Here is a 16,839-nt window from a genome sequence, read left to right as displayed (position 1 = left end):
CGCGAGTCGGTTTCTTTCAGAAATGACACTGCAGAGACAGTTCTAAGTACGGGAAACATGCACTATTTCACAGGCATATTTTACACCCCCCCCAGGTACAAAATTTAAAGAAATATTTCACTTTTATTGTTTCACTTCAAGCATTAATAAATTCACTGCTCCTGAAAAAACTGCTGTTTTTAAAACTTTTTTTTGCATTGATACATGTCCCCTGGGGCAGAACTTGCATATTAGCCTTTAAAATTAGCACTTTAGATTTTAAATGTTCGAGTCCCATAGACTTTAACGGGGTTCTAAAGTTCACACGAACGTTTGGTGTGTTGGCAAGTTCTGGTGTGAACCGAACAGGGGGGTGTTCGGCTCATCCCTAGCGATAAGCTTCTGCATGGCCGCTTGTAGTCCTCATTGGATGTAGGGGTGACAACACAGGATAGTGATTGGGAGACAGGAACTGAGCTTCTTATCCAAAAACAGGAAGTGACCAAACAAGGAAACTCGTGGCAGGACCACTAATTATTATTTTATTGAATGCTGTTGCTTCAAAAAGATTGAAAATTACTTTGGAAACTACATTAACTTGTTAAAGAAGAACTGCAGTCTGCTCACATAATTTGTAATGAAAACATCTTTGCCATTCTGAGGCTTCCCTCCAACCACTTTGCATATTATTTTATATATACAGTGGAACCTAAGATTGCGAGTAACGCGGTTAACGTGCGTTTCGCAATACGAGCACTGTGTTTTTAAAAATCGTAACTCGGGTTGCGAGTGCTGTCTCGCAAAACGAGCACGATTCAGGCCAAATCGGTGTGCAGTACGATTTTGGCCTGAGGTGGGGGGCGCCGATCGCCGTCATTCGGAAATGCACGGAAAGACCTGAGGACAGCTTGGATAAACCTCGGCAAATCTCGGGAACTAGGACCCGGATTCAGAGACAACTTACGCCGACGTATCTATTGATACGTGGCGTAAGTTCAATGATGCGCCCTCGTATCTATGCGCTGTATTCAGGAAACAAGATACGCCCGAATTTTAGCTTGATACGACCGACGTAAGTCTCCTACGCCATCGTATCTTGTGTGCATATTTCCGCTGGCCATTAGGGGCGCTTCCGTTGATTTACGCGTTGAATATGTAAATGAGCTAGATACGCCGATTCACGAACGTACTTGCGCCCGTCGCAGTAAGTTACGCCGTTTACGTCCGGCGTAACTTTTCCCCTCATAAAGCAGGGGTAAGTCATGTTAAGGTATGGGCGCGGGAACAGCGTCGTATTTTACGTCGTTTACGTAAGTCGTACGTGAATGGGGCTGGGCGTAGGTTACATTCACGTCGTATGCATGGAGTCAGCGTATCTTAGGGAGTAAATTTGACGTGATTCTGCGCATGCACCGTTCGTTCCGCCATGCATTTACATGGGGTCACGCTTCATTATAATACTACACACCCACTGCCTTGCTACTTTGAATTAGGCGGGCTTACGCCGGCCATTTAACGTTACACCGGCGCAAGAAAGGGAGCAAGTGCTTTGTGAATACAGTACGAGCCTCTCTATGTTACGTTGGCGTAGCGCATATCAGATGCGCTACGCCGCTCTAAAGATAGGCCGATCTCTCTGAATCTGGCCCTAGGTCTTTACGAGGTTTGCAGAGGTCAGCCGAGGTGTCCTCTGGCCTTTTTAGCTGTTTCCGAGGCTCTCCGGCGCCCCCCACCTCTGGCCGCATGCGATTTTGCATGCCATTGAAGTCAATGCAGAACAAATTATTTTAATTTTCATTGACTTCAATAGGGAAACTCGCTTTGATATGCTAGTATGCTAGTACTATGGATTATGAGCATACTCCTGGAACGGATTATGCTCATAATCTGAGGATCCCCTGTACAGTACTGTGATACTGTACTTGTCAAAAGTGTGTCACGATCCTACGGGGTAAAATGACCGCACCAGCCAAGCTAACTCTGGCTGGAAAAAGCGCCCAGAGGCGATTCAGTTCGCATGAGTTGCGCTATACAAGTCATTCATTTATTCATTCATATGCTGCAGAAATCTTCCTCCACTGAGTGGCTGCATCCTTTTTAACTGTGGGCAGCTGAAGCTGCTGCCTGTTCACTTCCTGGATTTACACACACAGAGAGGTACACCTCCAGTGCTGCAGCTCTCATTGGCCCTCTTATGACTCATTCCCCCTACCTTCCTGGCAAACTCTCACGAGAGTGAGAGAGAGCTGTGCATAATATCATACGCCTAGGCTAATGACCAGACAAGAAACAGGAAGCGGGCTGTATAAGGTATTTATTGGCAGAAAAAAACAAATTCTATCCAAAGTTAAAACAACAAGGGCAGAAGATTTAATAGGTGGAAAGATGAAAAAAATTACAGAATTCCGCTTTAATGATTGTTAGAGATTTTAGTGATCTTCTTGAAAAAGGTGAGTCAGTATATGTCACTTTTTTCTTTCTACAATTAATAATTAAAATATTTCAGCTTTGGATTTTCTACTAAAAAACACAAGTTTACTAAAGTGTAATGAAGTAACCCGCATTCTCTTTAGACTTCCAAATTGAAGAGACACCCTTTCTCTTTTTAAATTCTGGTTTTACAATGTAATAAATCTGATCCAATCAGAAAATGCACAGATGGATTTATTGATACAATGATGCTCATGATTTGGTTAACAAGTCTAAGTAGGTATAAATAGCAGTTTAAATAACATCTTGATAGATATGATCTTTAATTAGTCTAGCCCCCTGTGATTTATTTTTAGTGGTGCTGTTAAATATAAAATATTTAATTGCTTGAAAAAATAGCCTAACCTCTCTGGTATCCTGTTACAGTAAATAATATAATTCCTTGGGGTTGATTTACTAAAGAACTTATTTGGACTCTTGGTGAAATGGACCTGCGTTCATTTAAAACACCCTGGCATGTTATAAAACCTTGACTGCCCATGGCTTGATCTTTGAAGCAAACACAATTTTACTTCACAAGTGTGAAAATATTCCTCTTTGGACTTCAGACCATAAAGTCAAATATTTTCCATATAATACAAAAAAAACAAAAAAACACTGGGGTTGATTTACTAAATCTGCAGCGCTGCATGGCAGCCAATCAACTATCAGCTTCTAAGGTTAGCTTGTTCAATTAAGCTTTGACAATAACACGCAACTACTAAAGCCTTTATTCGGCCACTTGTGGGGGTTAAAAGCGTCCCGATAGCGTCCGAAAAATGTGAGTAAATCGCTGCTAGTTTAAGCGGTGCTTTACCAGCATTTTTCGGGCGCTGGCAGTGTGAAAGGGCTCTTAGGAGTGGTGAATACACCGCTCCTAAAGCGCCCCTTCCCATTGAAATCAATGGGAAACGCCTGCAAAGCGCCTGCAAAGCACCATGGCAGTAGGGCTTTGTGGGCAATTTTAACCCTTTATTCAGCCACTAGTGGGGGTTAAAAGACCCCCGCTAGTGTCCGAAAAACTATGGTAAAGTGCTGCTAGTTTTAGCGGCGCTTTACCAGCATTTTTCGGGCGCTGGCAGTGTGAAAGGGCTCTTAGGAGTGGTGAATACACCACTCCTAAAGCGCCCCTTCCCATTGAAATGAATGGGAAACGCCTGCAAAGCGCCTGCAAAGCACCATGGCAGTAGGGCTTTGTGGGCAATTTTAACCCTTTATTCGGCCACTACTGGGGGTTAAAAGACCCCCGCTAGTGTCCAAAAAACTACGGTAAAGTGCTGCTAGTTTTAGCGGCACTTTACCAGCGTTTTTCGGGCGCTGGCAGTGTGAAATGCTTCTTAGGAGTGGTGAATACACCGCTGCTAAAGCGCCCCTTCCCATCAATGGGAGGCGCCTGCAAAGCTCCTGCAAAGCGCCTGCTAAGTACCTTGGCAGCAGCGCTTTGTGTGCGCTTTTAACCCTTTATTCGGCCACAAGCAGGGGTTAATAGCGCCCCGCTAGCATCCGAAAAACACTAGTAAAGTGCCGCCAGTTTTAGCGGCTCTTTACCAGTGTTTTTCAGGCGCTGGCAGTGTGAAAGGGCTCTTAGGAGTGGTGAATACACCGCTCCTAAAGCACCCCTTCCCATTAAAATCAATGGGAAGCGGCAGCAAAGCGCCTTGGCAGCGGAGCTTTGTGTGCGCTTTTAACCCTTTATTTGGCCACTAGTGGTGGTTTAAAGCGCCCCGCTAGCGTCCGAAAAACGTTGGTAATGCGCCACTAGTTTTAGCTGCGCTGTTTTTCAAGTGCTAGCAGTGTGAAAGGGCTCTAAATAAACACCATTGTGTACATGTTGTGGACTGGAGCTAAAGGATAAACCTGACAGTCTTCTTGAGACTTGTAGTCCCATAGCAAAAAAAAGGAGCCACCACTTATTGTTTTTGTTCCTAAAATTACACCAACAGGGCCAGTTTCCAAAAAACTATCAAATTGGATGGTTTATGGGGCGGAAATGAAACATGTTTTCATTTTGCAAAGTGTATCTTTGCAAGAAAATGTAGTAATTGTTACTTAATTGTTACAGCTGTTCAGCTTTCAAGTTATAATAAACAATGTTTCAGGGGAATAAAACACCAGAAGGGCCCTGTGTAAGTTCGCAGTGGAGAAAGGCTGGCCATACATTATACAATTTTCCTTTAGATTTAGCAAAGGTCAAACATAAACACTTTCAATTTGTATGCAATTAGGCAGGCCTTTGCACTACATCGTTGAAGGTAAATTTAAAGGAGATTAAATAATAAAAGTATATACAGTAATGTAGACTGGTGCACACGGGATCTGGTGCAACTGTGCATAGTAAACAACTTCAGTGGAAGCTTATGTTAACTTTAGATTTAAATAAAAATATTAAGAGCCTGCTATATTTTTATTTTATTTTTATTTTTTTTGCACTGACTGAAAGGTAAGCACTATAAAAAAGTGGATAGCAAAGTATTTTTAAAGTGGAGGTTCACCCAAAATATACATTTTTAACATTTAGGCTAATTGTGGAAAGCAGAAACGGGTATTTTTTTTTAAATCAATGCTGTACTTACCGTTGTAGAGAGAGATGTTCTCCGCCGCTTCCGGGTATGGGCTACGGGACTGGGCGTTCCTATTTGATTGACAGCCTTCCGACCGTCGCATACAGCGTGTCACGAGTTTCCGAAAGTAGCTGAACGTCGGTGCGCAGGCGCCGTATAGAGCCGCACCGACGTTCGGCTTCTTTCGGCAACTGGTGACGCGCTGTATGCGACCGTTGGAAGGCTGTCAATCAAATAGGAACGCCCAGTCCCGAAGATCATACCCGGAAGCGGCGGGAGAACATCTCTCTCTACAACGGTAAGTACGGCATTGATTTAAAAAAAAAATACCTGTTTCTGCTCCCCTTAATTAGCCTAAATCTAATGTTAAAAAAAAAATTTGGGTGAACTCCCGCTTTAATTGCTATACTGATACACCTCTTTTCAGAAACCCTTAATCTCTCTTTTTTTTGGAATATAATGTAATTAATATAATATAAAAAAAAACATATAAATATAACATACAAAGAAAATTGTACCTATACATATTGCAGAATATGGACTTTATATATGACCTCAATTCGCTTATTATTGTACATGATTATTTGAAAGGGTTAAAAAAAAGTTAGGAATGTTCTGCTATCATAATACATAAAGTTATGTTCATTTTGACTACCCCTTTTGTGTAGATAAAAAAAACACAAAAAAACAAACAAAAAACAAACAGGATTTCGGTTCGCATTGATTGAAGTGTATAAAACATCATCCAAAGTGAAAACTTCACTTATTTAGTAAATAAGCCCTAAAATCCCTGGGGAAAAAATTGTGTTGTAAAATAAGGAAAAGTTCTAATTTTCATCTTTGCTCTTTTTAAACAAAAAGGTGTAATTAATAATATAATGCAGCAAAGCTATGCCACCTGACTGTAATGTTTGAATATCCCTGGAATCAGCTAAAAAAAAAAAAAATATGTTTTTAAAGATCCTTATCCAGGTGTTTTGGGTTTACTGCAATATATAAAAAGTGACATTTATTTTTAGCGGAGTCCAACAATAAACATGGCTAGAATACAGATCCTTATCATGGTGTATTGGGTTTACTGTCATATATAAAAAGTGAACATTATTTTTAGCTGAGTACAACAATATTTAAACATGACGGTCACATGGCTAGAATAAGGCCTCATTCAGACAGCCTAAAAATAATAAAAAATACAAGGGTTTTTTATTGGAAAATTTTGAATGCAGCTGCATGGTTTTCAATTGAGATATTTACATTGGTACATAAACATGCACTTTCAGATATATAAAACGAAATCCAAAAATCTGAGGACACAAAAAAAAAAAAATCTGAGGACATGTATACATGTATGCCAGATGCAGGCATTGTATATACAAATAACATTTTAAAAAAGCACCATTTTATGCAAGTATTCACTGATCATTATGTAGGAACTTTTATGCTAGAAAAACAAGTGCATAAAAAGATCAGTCAATTTTTTTTTTTGCCTGTGTGAATGAAGCCTAAAGATCCTTATCTTTTTATATTAAAAAATATTGTGAGGAAAGATTCTATTTTTTAACTTACAACCAAAGAATTATATATAATTAGTTATAATGCAGTAAAACTAACACACCAGGATATGGCCCTTTAAAAAAAAATGACAATTATTTTAGCTGAGTCCACCCATATTTAAACAGAACATGACTAGAATAAGGATCCTTGTATTTATTTTTTTATATTGTTTATATTACAAAAATATTGTAAGGAAATGTTCTTATTTTTAACTTAGCTCTTACAACCAAATAATATTATATAATTAGTTATAATGCAGTGAAATTAAGACAACAGGATGAGGATCTTTTTTTTTTTTTTTTAAAGGGACAATTATTTTATATAGAGTCCACCCATAAACATGAGAGTTACATGGCTTGAATAAGGATCCTTATCCTGTTTATGTTAAAAAAAAATTGTAATGAAAATTTAAAAATTTTATTTCAGCTGTTAAATTATAATATAGTACAGCAAAGCTGACAGCCCAGGATAATGATCCTTAAAAAAAAAAAAAGAAAAACATACACAATTACCCATCTTTAGTTAGAACAGCTAAGGTAAATGGTAGAACTATTCTATTACATTTTTTTTTTTTTAACATAAACAAAGAATTATAATCTTTATTTTAGCCATGTGACTGTCATAGATAGATAGATAGATAGATAGATAGATAGATAGATTTTATATCTATATATCTATATATCTATATATCTATATATATATATATATATATATATATATATATATATATATATATATATATATATATATATATATATATATATATATATAGAGGTAAACCAAACACACCAAGATAAGGATCTTCATTGTATCCTTGTAGCTGTCATGCTTAAATATAGTTGAACACAGCAAAAATAATTGTCAGGTTATTGCTTTTATATTGCAGTAAACCTAACAAGGATAAGGATCTTTTTTTCTTTCTTTTTTAAGTGAATTATTTTTTGCTGATTCCAGGGATAAATAAACATTACAGTCACATGACTAGAATAAGGATCCTTATCCTTTTTATGTTAAAAAAATAAATAAAAGAAAAGAAAAAAGAAAACGTCTACTTTCTATATCATCTGTCATAGTGTAATACAGTACAGCCGAGGATAAGGATCTTAAAAAAAACAAAAAAACAATTAGGCATCTTTGGTTAGAACTGCTAAGGTAAAAAAAATATATAAATTTCTTTTACAATTTTTTTTTTAACATAACAAAGGATTATAATCTTTATTCTAGCCATGTGACTGTCATGTTTGAATATGGTTGGACACAGCTAAAAAATAATGGTCACTTTTATAAATATTGCTGTAAACCTAACACACCAGGATAAGGATTTTTATTCTAGCCATGTGACTGCTGTGTTTAAATGTGGTTGGACCCAGCTAAAAAACAATTGTCACTTTGTTATTTATTGCAGGAAAGCTGATACATCAGGATAAGGATTTTTATTCTAACCTAACCCACCAGGATAATGATTTTTATTCTGACCTAACCCACCAGGATAAGGATTTGTATTCAAACCTAACACACCAGAATAGGGATTTGTATTCTAACCTAACCCACCAGGATAAGGAACCTAACCCACCAGGATAAGGAACCTAACCCACCAGGATAAGGATTTGTATTCAAACCTAACACACCAGGATAAGGATTTTTATTCCAACCTAACACACCAGGATAAGGGTTTTTATTCTAACCTAACTCACCAGGATAAGGATTTATATTCTAACCTAACCCACCAGGATAAGGGTTTTTATTCTAACCTAACACACCAGGATAAGGGTTTTTATTCTAACCTAACACACCAGGATAAGGATTTCTATTCTAACCTAACACACCAGGATAAGGGTTTTTATTCTAACCTAACACACCAGGATAAGGGTTTTTCTTCTAACCTAACAAACCAGGATAAGGGTTTTTATTCCAACCTAACCCACCAGGATAATGTTTTTTATTCTAACCTAACACACCAGGATAAGGGTTTTTATTCTAACCTAACACACCAGGATAAGGATTTTTTATTCTAAACTAACCCACCAGGATACGGATTTTTTATTCTAAACTAACCCACCAGGATAAGGATTTCTTCTAACCTAATCCACCAGGATAAGGGTTTTTATTTTAACCTAACACACCAGGATAAGGGTTTTTATTATAACCTAACCCACCAGGATACGGGTTTTTTATTCTAAACTAACCCACCAGGATAAGGATTTCTTCTAACCTAATCCACCAGGATAAGGGTTTTTATTTTAACCTAACACACCAGGATAAGGATTTGTATTCTAACCTAACACACCAGGATAAGGGATTTTATTCTAACCTAACCCACCAGGATAATGATTTTTATTCTAACCTAACCCACCAGGATACGGATTTTTTATTCTAAACTAACCCACCAGGATAAGGATTTCTTCTAACCTAATCCACCAGGATAAGGGTTTTTATTTTAACCTAACACACCAGGATAAGGATTTTTATTCTAACCTAACACACCAGGATAAGGATTTTTTATTTAACCTAACACACCAGGATAAGGATTTGTATTCTAACCTAACAAACCAGGATAAGGAGATAAATATATATATATATATAGCTGATTGCAAAGGCATTTAAACATTACAATCACATGGGTAGACTAAAGATCCCTAAGATAAAGCTTAGTAAATGGTCTCTAAATGCTCGCAAAGCTTTGTTTATCAGGGATCGGTACTAGTGAAGCTCACACTATAGATCCTCACATCCAGCACACGTAGACAAGCGGCTCAGCAAGACGAACAGGCTCCCGTGTGCCAAAGCTTTTTACAGCGGGAGGGTGCGAGAGGGCGTGGCGGTGACGTCACCCGCAGACCAGACCGAAAGTGTCTCTGGCGCCAGGTCTGTGCGGTGGGCGTGGCCCAGTCTGGAAGCCAGAGTCTTTCCTGATTGATTCATGACCCGGCCCCGCCCACTTCCGAGACCACAATTTATGGCAGAGAGAAATCAATCAAACCTCTCATAAAACTTCTTGCAGAAAAAAAAAAAAGGATCTGCACTAGACAAAAGTGGATCTCCTGTCTACACACAGGAATGGAGAATGGAAATAAAGAAAGGTGATCAGATTTACATCAAAACAATATTTTATTTTATTTTAAATAGCCTCTTCATAAAAGAAAAGAAAAACAATGACATGGATAAATTGTATCCAAAATAAATAACCTTTGTGGGTGAATTCAGTAGCATGGGATTGGATGAGGAATAACACAAAAATAATAATAATAATCATCATGGTACACAGGACATGGGAATGTCAGGGAGGAGAAGACAAAGAAAACTGTACAGCAGATTACAGATCATGCAGATCAGCCCTGCACGGGTGTGGCGGCTTTTCTTTTTCTTTCTTTTTTTTCTTTTTTATTAAAAAAGATAATTTAAAACACGGCTTCATATATCTACATATAAAAAAATCATCTTTTACCATTAAAAATGAGGTCATCCAAAAAGGCACCTAATCCAAAAAATGAGTCATCTGCTCGGGTGATTCGATCAACTGTCAGTGGAACGATCGTTATTGGAACCGCTCACAGCATGCTGGGCATGCTGAGAGTTGTGGTTCCAGCACAGGGCATTATAATAGGGGGATAGGAACCGATTGCTGGGCATGCTGAGATTTGTAGTTCCAGCACAGGGCATTATAATCGGGCAATGAGAACTGAATGCTGGGCATGCTGAGAGTTGTGCTTCCAGCACAGGGCATTATAATCGTGGAATAGGAACCGATTGCTGGGCATGCTGAGATTTGTAGTGCCAGCACAGGGCATTATAATCGGGCAATGGGAGCTGATTGATGGGCATGCTGAGATTTGTAGTGCCAGCACAGGGCATTATAATCGGGGAATAAGAACGGATTGCTGGGCATGCTGAGATTTGTAGTACCAGCACAGGGCATTATAATCGGGGAATGGGAACTGATTGATGGGCATGCTAAGATTTGTAGTGCCAGCACAGGGCATTAAAATCGGAGAATGGGAACTGATTGCTGGGTATGCTGAGATGTGTAGTGCCAGCACAGGGCATTATAATCGGGGAATAGGAACTGATTGCTGGGCATGCTAAAAGTTGTGGTTCCAGCACAGGGCATTATAATCGGGGAATGGGAACTGATTGCTGGGCATGCTGAGATTTGTAGTTCCAGCACAGGGCATTATAATCGGGGAATAGGAACTGATTCCTGGACATGCTAAAAGTTGTGGTTCCAGCAGGGTAATATAATCAGGGAATGGGAACCGATTGCTGGGCATGCTGAGATTTGTAGTTCCAGCACAGGGCATTATAATCAGGGAATGTGAACTGATTGCTGGGCATGCTGAGATTAGTACCAGCACATGGCATTATAATCGGGGAATGGGAACCGATTGCTGGGGAAACTGATGTCGTAGCCCAACTTTAATCAGGCAATGGGGACATATTATTGGGTATGCTGATACTTGTAGTTCCAGCACAGGGCATTATAATCATTGGATGGTAACTGATTGCTGGGGGTGCTAAATGCTGTAGCCCATCATAATCAGGGAATGGGAACAGTTTACTTGGGTATGCTGACACTTGTAGTTCCAGCACATGGCATTATAATCAGAGAATGGTAATAGATTGCTGGGGATGCTGAGATTTGTAGTCCATTATAATCAGTGAATGGGAACAGATTGCGGGCTGTGCTGAGATTTGTAGTTCCAGCATGCATTGTAATCAGTGAATGGGAACAGATTGCTGGGTGTGCTGAGATTTGTAGTTCCAGCACATGACATTATAATCAGAGAATGGGAATATATTGCTGGGTATGCTGAGACTTGTAGTTCCAGCACAGCCCGATAAGGCATTATAACCGGGACATTGGAACTGATACTCTGCAATAAAATGTATTTTTTTTAATCATATTAATTATTATTATTATTTTTTTAAATAACATCATTTTTTTATGTCATTGCTGCCTACCGCCTACTAATAAACATTTTCTATTTCCCCGGCCTGTTCTAAGTGGCTCATATAATAAAACATAACAAATAAAATAATGAGAGAATTATAATCCCAATCGTTTTCATGGCAGGATAACAGACTCGGATCGTCTTCATTGCTCACGATTGCTCGGCTACACGTGAGATTTGAAATCGTTTAGCAGCATCGAATTAACCCTTTGTTGGCAGCTGCCTCCTTGGCAATTGGCAGAGAAGGCGATGATCGGATGCTGCTAATCTGCTACCGATTCTCACCCAGTATTTGATTATTTGGGCCCTGGTGCTGAGAGCTGCATGTGGCTCACACGCCACACCGGTTTAGGAGGGAGGTAGGGGATCAGTGCTGCAAGACACAACAGGGGGTCGTCCTTCCACGGTGGGTTCATCAGATCACCAGCAGGGTATTGAACCTGAGGCCACCTCGGATCGGTGACACAGAAAGTAAGAGTTCTCCCGGGAAATAGAGGGGGTTATTCCCAGCTTTGTCAGTCCGTCACAACCCCCTCCCCCGCGGTGCTCTAGAAGATAGTCCCCGCTGTCACCGCCGGGCTACTGTGGTGATGGAGGTGATGCTGAGGCTGCTGCAGGATCGGGCTGGGCTGGAGGTGTGTGGCGTGGTTGGACGATTGGTACCAGGAGTAGTTGCCTAGGAAGGCACTGGGGCTGGAGCTGGGGGGCTGGATGGTAGGGCCACTGCCGGGCCCCTGTAACCTCTGATGAACTCCGAAGTCCCATGACACTGCAGAGGGGGGTGGGGAGTGACAGCCGGGGGACTCGCTGCCAGTCGGGAGCTGATCGTTGGGCAACTCTCCGCTCTTCCACAGCTTCTTAAACTTGGAGCGCCGGTTCTGGAACCAGATCTTCACCTGGGGGGCCACAGGAGAGAAAATAGGGGGGTTACATTATATCCTACAATGGATGTTTATTATATACATGTCCCACATATATATGCAATCATTTAATATATGTCCTATAATAATACATGTCGCACAACTATATCCAATCATTTAATATATGTCCTATAATAATACATGTCCTACAACTATATCCAATCATTTAATATACATCCTATAATAATACATGTCCCACAAATATATCCAATCATTTAATATATGTCCTATAATAATACATGTCCCACAACTATATCCAATCATTTAATATATGTCCTACAATGGATGTGCCACAAATATTTCCAATCATTTAATATATGTCCTATAATAATACATGTCCTACAAATATATCCAATCATTTAATATATGTCCTATAATAATACATGTCTCACAAATATATCCAATAATTTAATATATGTCCTATAATAATACATGTCCTACAACTATATCCAATAATGTAATATATGTCCTATAATAATACATGTCTCACAAATATATCCAATAATTTAATATATGTCCTACAATGGATTTTTATTATATACATGTCCCACACATATTTCCAATCATTTAATATATGTCCTACAATGGATGTGTATACATGTCCTACAAATATATGCAATAATTTAATATATGTCCTATAATAATACATGTCCCACAACTATATCCAATAATTTAATATATGCCCTACAATGGATGTTCAATAATTCCTATAACAAGACTTGTCCCACAAATACATCCGATAATTTAATATATGTCCTACAATTGATATTTAATATGCCCTAAACAATACATGTCTCACAATAGATATTTAGAAATGTATATCCTTTAATATATGTCCTATAATGGATGTTTAATATATTCTACAATACATATCTAGTAATTTGTCCTACAATTGATGTGTATCGTGTCCTGTAATAACACACAGTATGTCCTTTTATGGATGTTTAATATATATCTTATAATGTATAGCCCATAATATTTGTCAGACAATGTATGGCCCATAATGTATGACCAATATGTCCCACAATGCATGGGCCATAAAAATAGGTCCCATGATATAAGGCCTATAGAATATGTCCTATATTATATGGCCCATCATATTTGCCCCACAATTGATTCCCTATGATACTATGCCCTACAATGTATATACAATATTATATGTCCTATAATGTATGGCCCATAGTATTTGTCCTTTAAATATCTATTAATATATGTCTTTAAATATATGGCCCATAATGCACGTCCCAAAAATGATAGCCTTTTGTATATGTCCCACAATCTATGTTTAATAATAATATATATATATATATATATATATATATATATATATATATATATATATATATATATATATATATATATATATATATATGTGTCTCCCGTCATGTATGTTCTATATATATTGTCTGAATTTTCTTAGTGATGTGAAAATGCACCCCCTCCCTCCCAGTGATATGTGACATGCTGGTATATATATATATATATATATATATATATATATATATATATATATATATATATATCCCGTTATGTATGTTCTATATATATATACCAGCATGTCACATATCACTGGGAGGGAGGGGGTGCATTTTTACATCACTAAGAAAATTCAGACAATGTAGATGAGTCTCTTATCCTAAAATATTTACATATCAAATCTCATATATTACACATTCTATAGAAATATAGGAGGCTCATATAGCTGCATGAATTGGGAATAAAGAACAAAAGGTTCAATCGTTCTGCGATATAGGATTTACTTTGGAATTAAAATATTTATATATATATATATATATATATATATATATATATATATATATATATATATATATATAAAACACACACACACACACATACACTATATATATATATATATATATATATATATATATATATATATATATATATATATATATATATATAAAATATTCATACACACACCATATAATGTAAATGATGTTATTGATGACAGTGCAGTCATTAATCTTCACATCCTAACAATAAATGAAGCATATACAATACATGCAATAAATGACAATATATAATGCTGTATGTGGCCAGTACTGACCTGTGTCTGGGTCAGGCCCATTGATGCTGCCAGCTCGGCTCTCTCGGGCAGTGCCAGGTATTGGGTTTTCTGGAACCTCCTCTGCAGGGCGGCCAGTTGGAAGCTGGAGTAGATGGTTCTGGGTTTGCGGACTTTCTTGGGCTTCCCGTTGACCATCCTGACCTCGGGCTCGCACTCCTCTTTCTCTGTAACACAATAATGGACGAATGGGGGTCAGAGTGGCACACTGGGCACAGAGAGGGGCACAGCGGGGACCATCCGGCAATAAGGATTAATTACACAGTTTACACACCGGGAGATGGAGACTAATTTTAAGAAGGGGTGATGAGATATCAGTCACTTTGCTGGAAATAAAGATTTGTAACTTCGTGCAAGCTTCATGAATTGCCCCCAATGTGTGGTGTGTTATGTATTTTTCCCAGTCATGTGTTTGTTGTGACCAGTGACAGGTGACAGGAGGGATGTTTGGGGTCTGGGGTGATGTTCAGGACTCTCTGGATGTGATGTGGGAATTCTGGCCTCTCTGGATGGGGTCTGGGTTGGGGGTGATCTCTAGATTCTGGACCCTCTGATTTGGGGGGGGGGGGGGATTAATTCTGGACTCTCTGTTGGTTGGGGGGGTTTGATGTCCAGATTCGGAGTTCTCTGTTTAGGGGGCGATGGGCTCTCTAGTTAGAGGGCAGATCCTGGGCTCTCTGAATGGGGGTGATGTCCAGATTCTGGGATATCTGTGGTTGGGGGGGTGATATCCAGATTCTAAATTCTCTGTTTAGGGGGTGATGGGCTCTATAATTGGGGGGTGGGGGGTGGTGATGGGCAGATCCTGGGCTCTCTGAATGGGATGATGGGCAGATCCTGGGCTCTCTGGATGGGGGTGATGGGCAGATCCTGGGCTCTCTGAATGGGGGTGATGGGCATATCCTGGGCTCTCTGTTTAGGGGGCGATGGGCTGGGCATATCCTGGGCTCTTTGGATGGGGGGTGATGGGCAGATGGGCTCTCTTGATGGGGGTGATGGGCAGATCCTGGGCTCTCTGAATGGGGGTGATGGGCAGATCCTGGGCTCTCTGGATGGGGGGTGATGGGCAGATCATGGGCTCGGGGTGATGGGCAGATCTTGGGCTCTCTGAATGTGGGGGGGGGGGGGTGAACACAGAAGTGTTGGGGGTATGTTCTCACCTGGTTCGTTGTGTGTAGGTGAAGGGCTTGCTCCGTAGGGTCCATAGGAGCTGTAGGAGCCGTTATAGGCCAGATCGTAGGACTTGGCAGAGTAGGAGATCCCGTTGATGGCGGTGGTATGGAAGGGGTAGGATCCGAGCTGCCCATAGGGTGAGCCCCCTCCGCAGTGTTGCTGTTGCTGGTTGGTGTAGTAGCTGCTGTCGGTGGCGGTGGAGACGGGCAGGGTCGGGGACTCCTGGGATTTGTGCAGACTGTGATAACTGTTGGTGGTCATCTGGGTGCTGTGCATGTCTGACACCAAGCTGTCAAACACTCCGGTCATGGTGCAGAGAGAGAGGGGAGATCTCAGGGGCAGTAGAGAGGATGGGCGATCAGCGCAGAGTTGGGTATGGCGCCTCAGTAAGCAGTAGCGGAGTTGAGCGGTCAGTGATTAGCCTGGCAGGGATCTGGATGCAGCATGTTCCCCTGTAGAGGAGGAGAATCCCGGGACTGATTGTGGAAGGACAGGCGGCCACTGATCACTGCAGATTGTCTGCTCCTCTCTGCTTCAGCGCCAGGCATTTAACTCCAGTCATGTGACTGCCAGCTACGTCACCTAGCAACGGCCAATGAGCGCCGACGTGTGGCCAGGGTCTCGGGGTTCTGCCCCAGGACAGGAGCTGCCCCTCCCACTTGTTGCTCTTGTTGCTCCGGAGCCTCCTACACAGCGGGGGTGGGGGAGGGGGAGGAAACTCACTGCAAGTCCTCCAAGTCCCACAACACGGAGCTGCCAGCCGCCTGATTGTTCTGTGACACACAGAGAACTACTGACACCCCACTGTCCGTGGAGGGACACCCCACTCTGCCCTCCCAACCACTGTCCATGGAGCCTAGGCACAGGGGCACCCCACTCTGCCCTTCCCAACCACTGTCCATGGAGGGACACCCCACTCTGCCCTCCCAACCACTGTCCATGGAGGGACACCCCACTCTGCCCTTCCCAACCACTGTTCATGGAGGGACACCCCACTCTGCCCTCCCCAACCACTGTCAATGGAGCCTAGGCACAGGGACACCCCACTCTGCCCTCCAACCACTGTCCATGGAGGGACACCCCACTCTGCCCTCCCCAACCACTGTCAATGGAGCCTAGGCACAGGGACACCCCACTCTGCCCTCCAA

The 16,839-nt window shown here is 40.6% G+C and overlaps 1 protein-coding gene across 1 annotated transcript; it reads right to left on the bottom strand.

Annotated features, from left to right (window-relative positions):
• Positions 1–9,652: 9,652 nt before the first annotated feature.
• Positions 9,653–16,254, bottom strand: DLX2 (distal-less homeobox 2). The gene is made up of 3 exons (XM_040357749.1): positions 15,679–16,254; positions 14,501–14,685; positions 9,653–12,408 (listed from the first exon to the last, which is right to left on the bottom strand). Exons 1-3 carry the CDS (start codon positions 15,998–16,000, stop codon positions 12,061–12,063), a joined length of 855 nt encoding a protein of 284 aa, XP_040213683.1. The 5' UTR covers positions 16,001–16,254; the 3' UTR covers positions 9,653–12,060.
• Between the last annotated feature and the right edge of the window lie 585 nt (positions 16,255–16,839).

This window comes from Rana temporaria, chromosome 6 (assembly GCF_905171775.1).
Source record: "Rana temporaria chromosome 6, aRanTem1.1, whole genome shotgun sequence".
NCBI lineage: Eukaryota > Metazoa > Chordata > Amphibia > Anura > Ranidae > Rana > Rana temporaria.
This window is presented reverse-complemented; position numbering and strand designations above follow the sequence as displayed.

Bases quoted from the DNA above. Each gene is read 5' to 3' on its own strand.
- DLX2 (XM_040357749.1), bottom strand. From the start codon at position 16,000: ATGACCGGAGTGTTTGACAGCTTGGTGTCAGACATGCACAGCACCCAG. The intron at 14,686-15,678 runs GTGAGAACATAC...ATTGTGTTACAG, and splicing joins ACCTACACACAACGAACCAG to AGAAAGAGGAGTGCGAGCCC. The intron at 12,409-14,500 runs GTCAGTACTGGC...GTGGCCCCCCAG, and splicing joins TGGGCCTGACCCAGACACAG to GTGAAGATCTGGTTCCAGAA.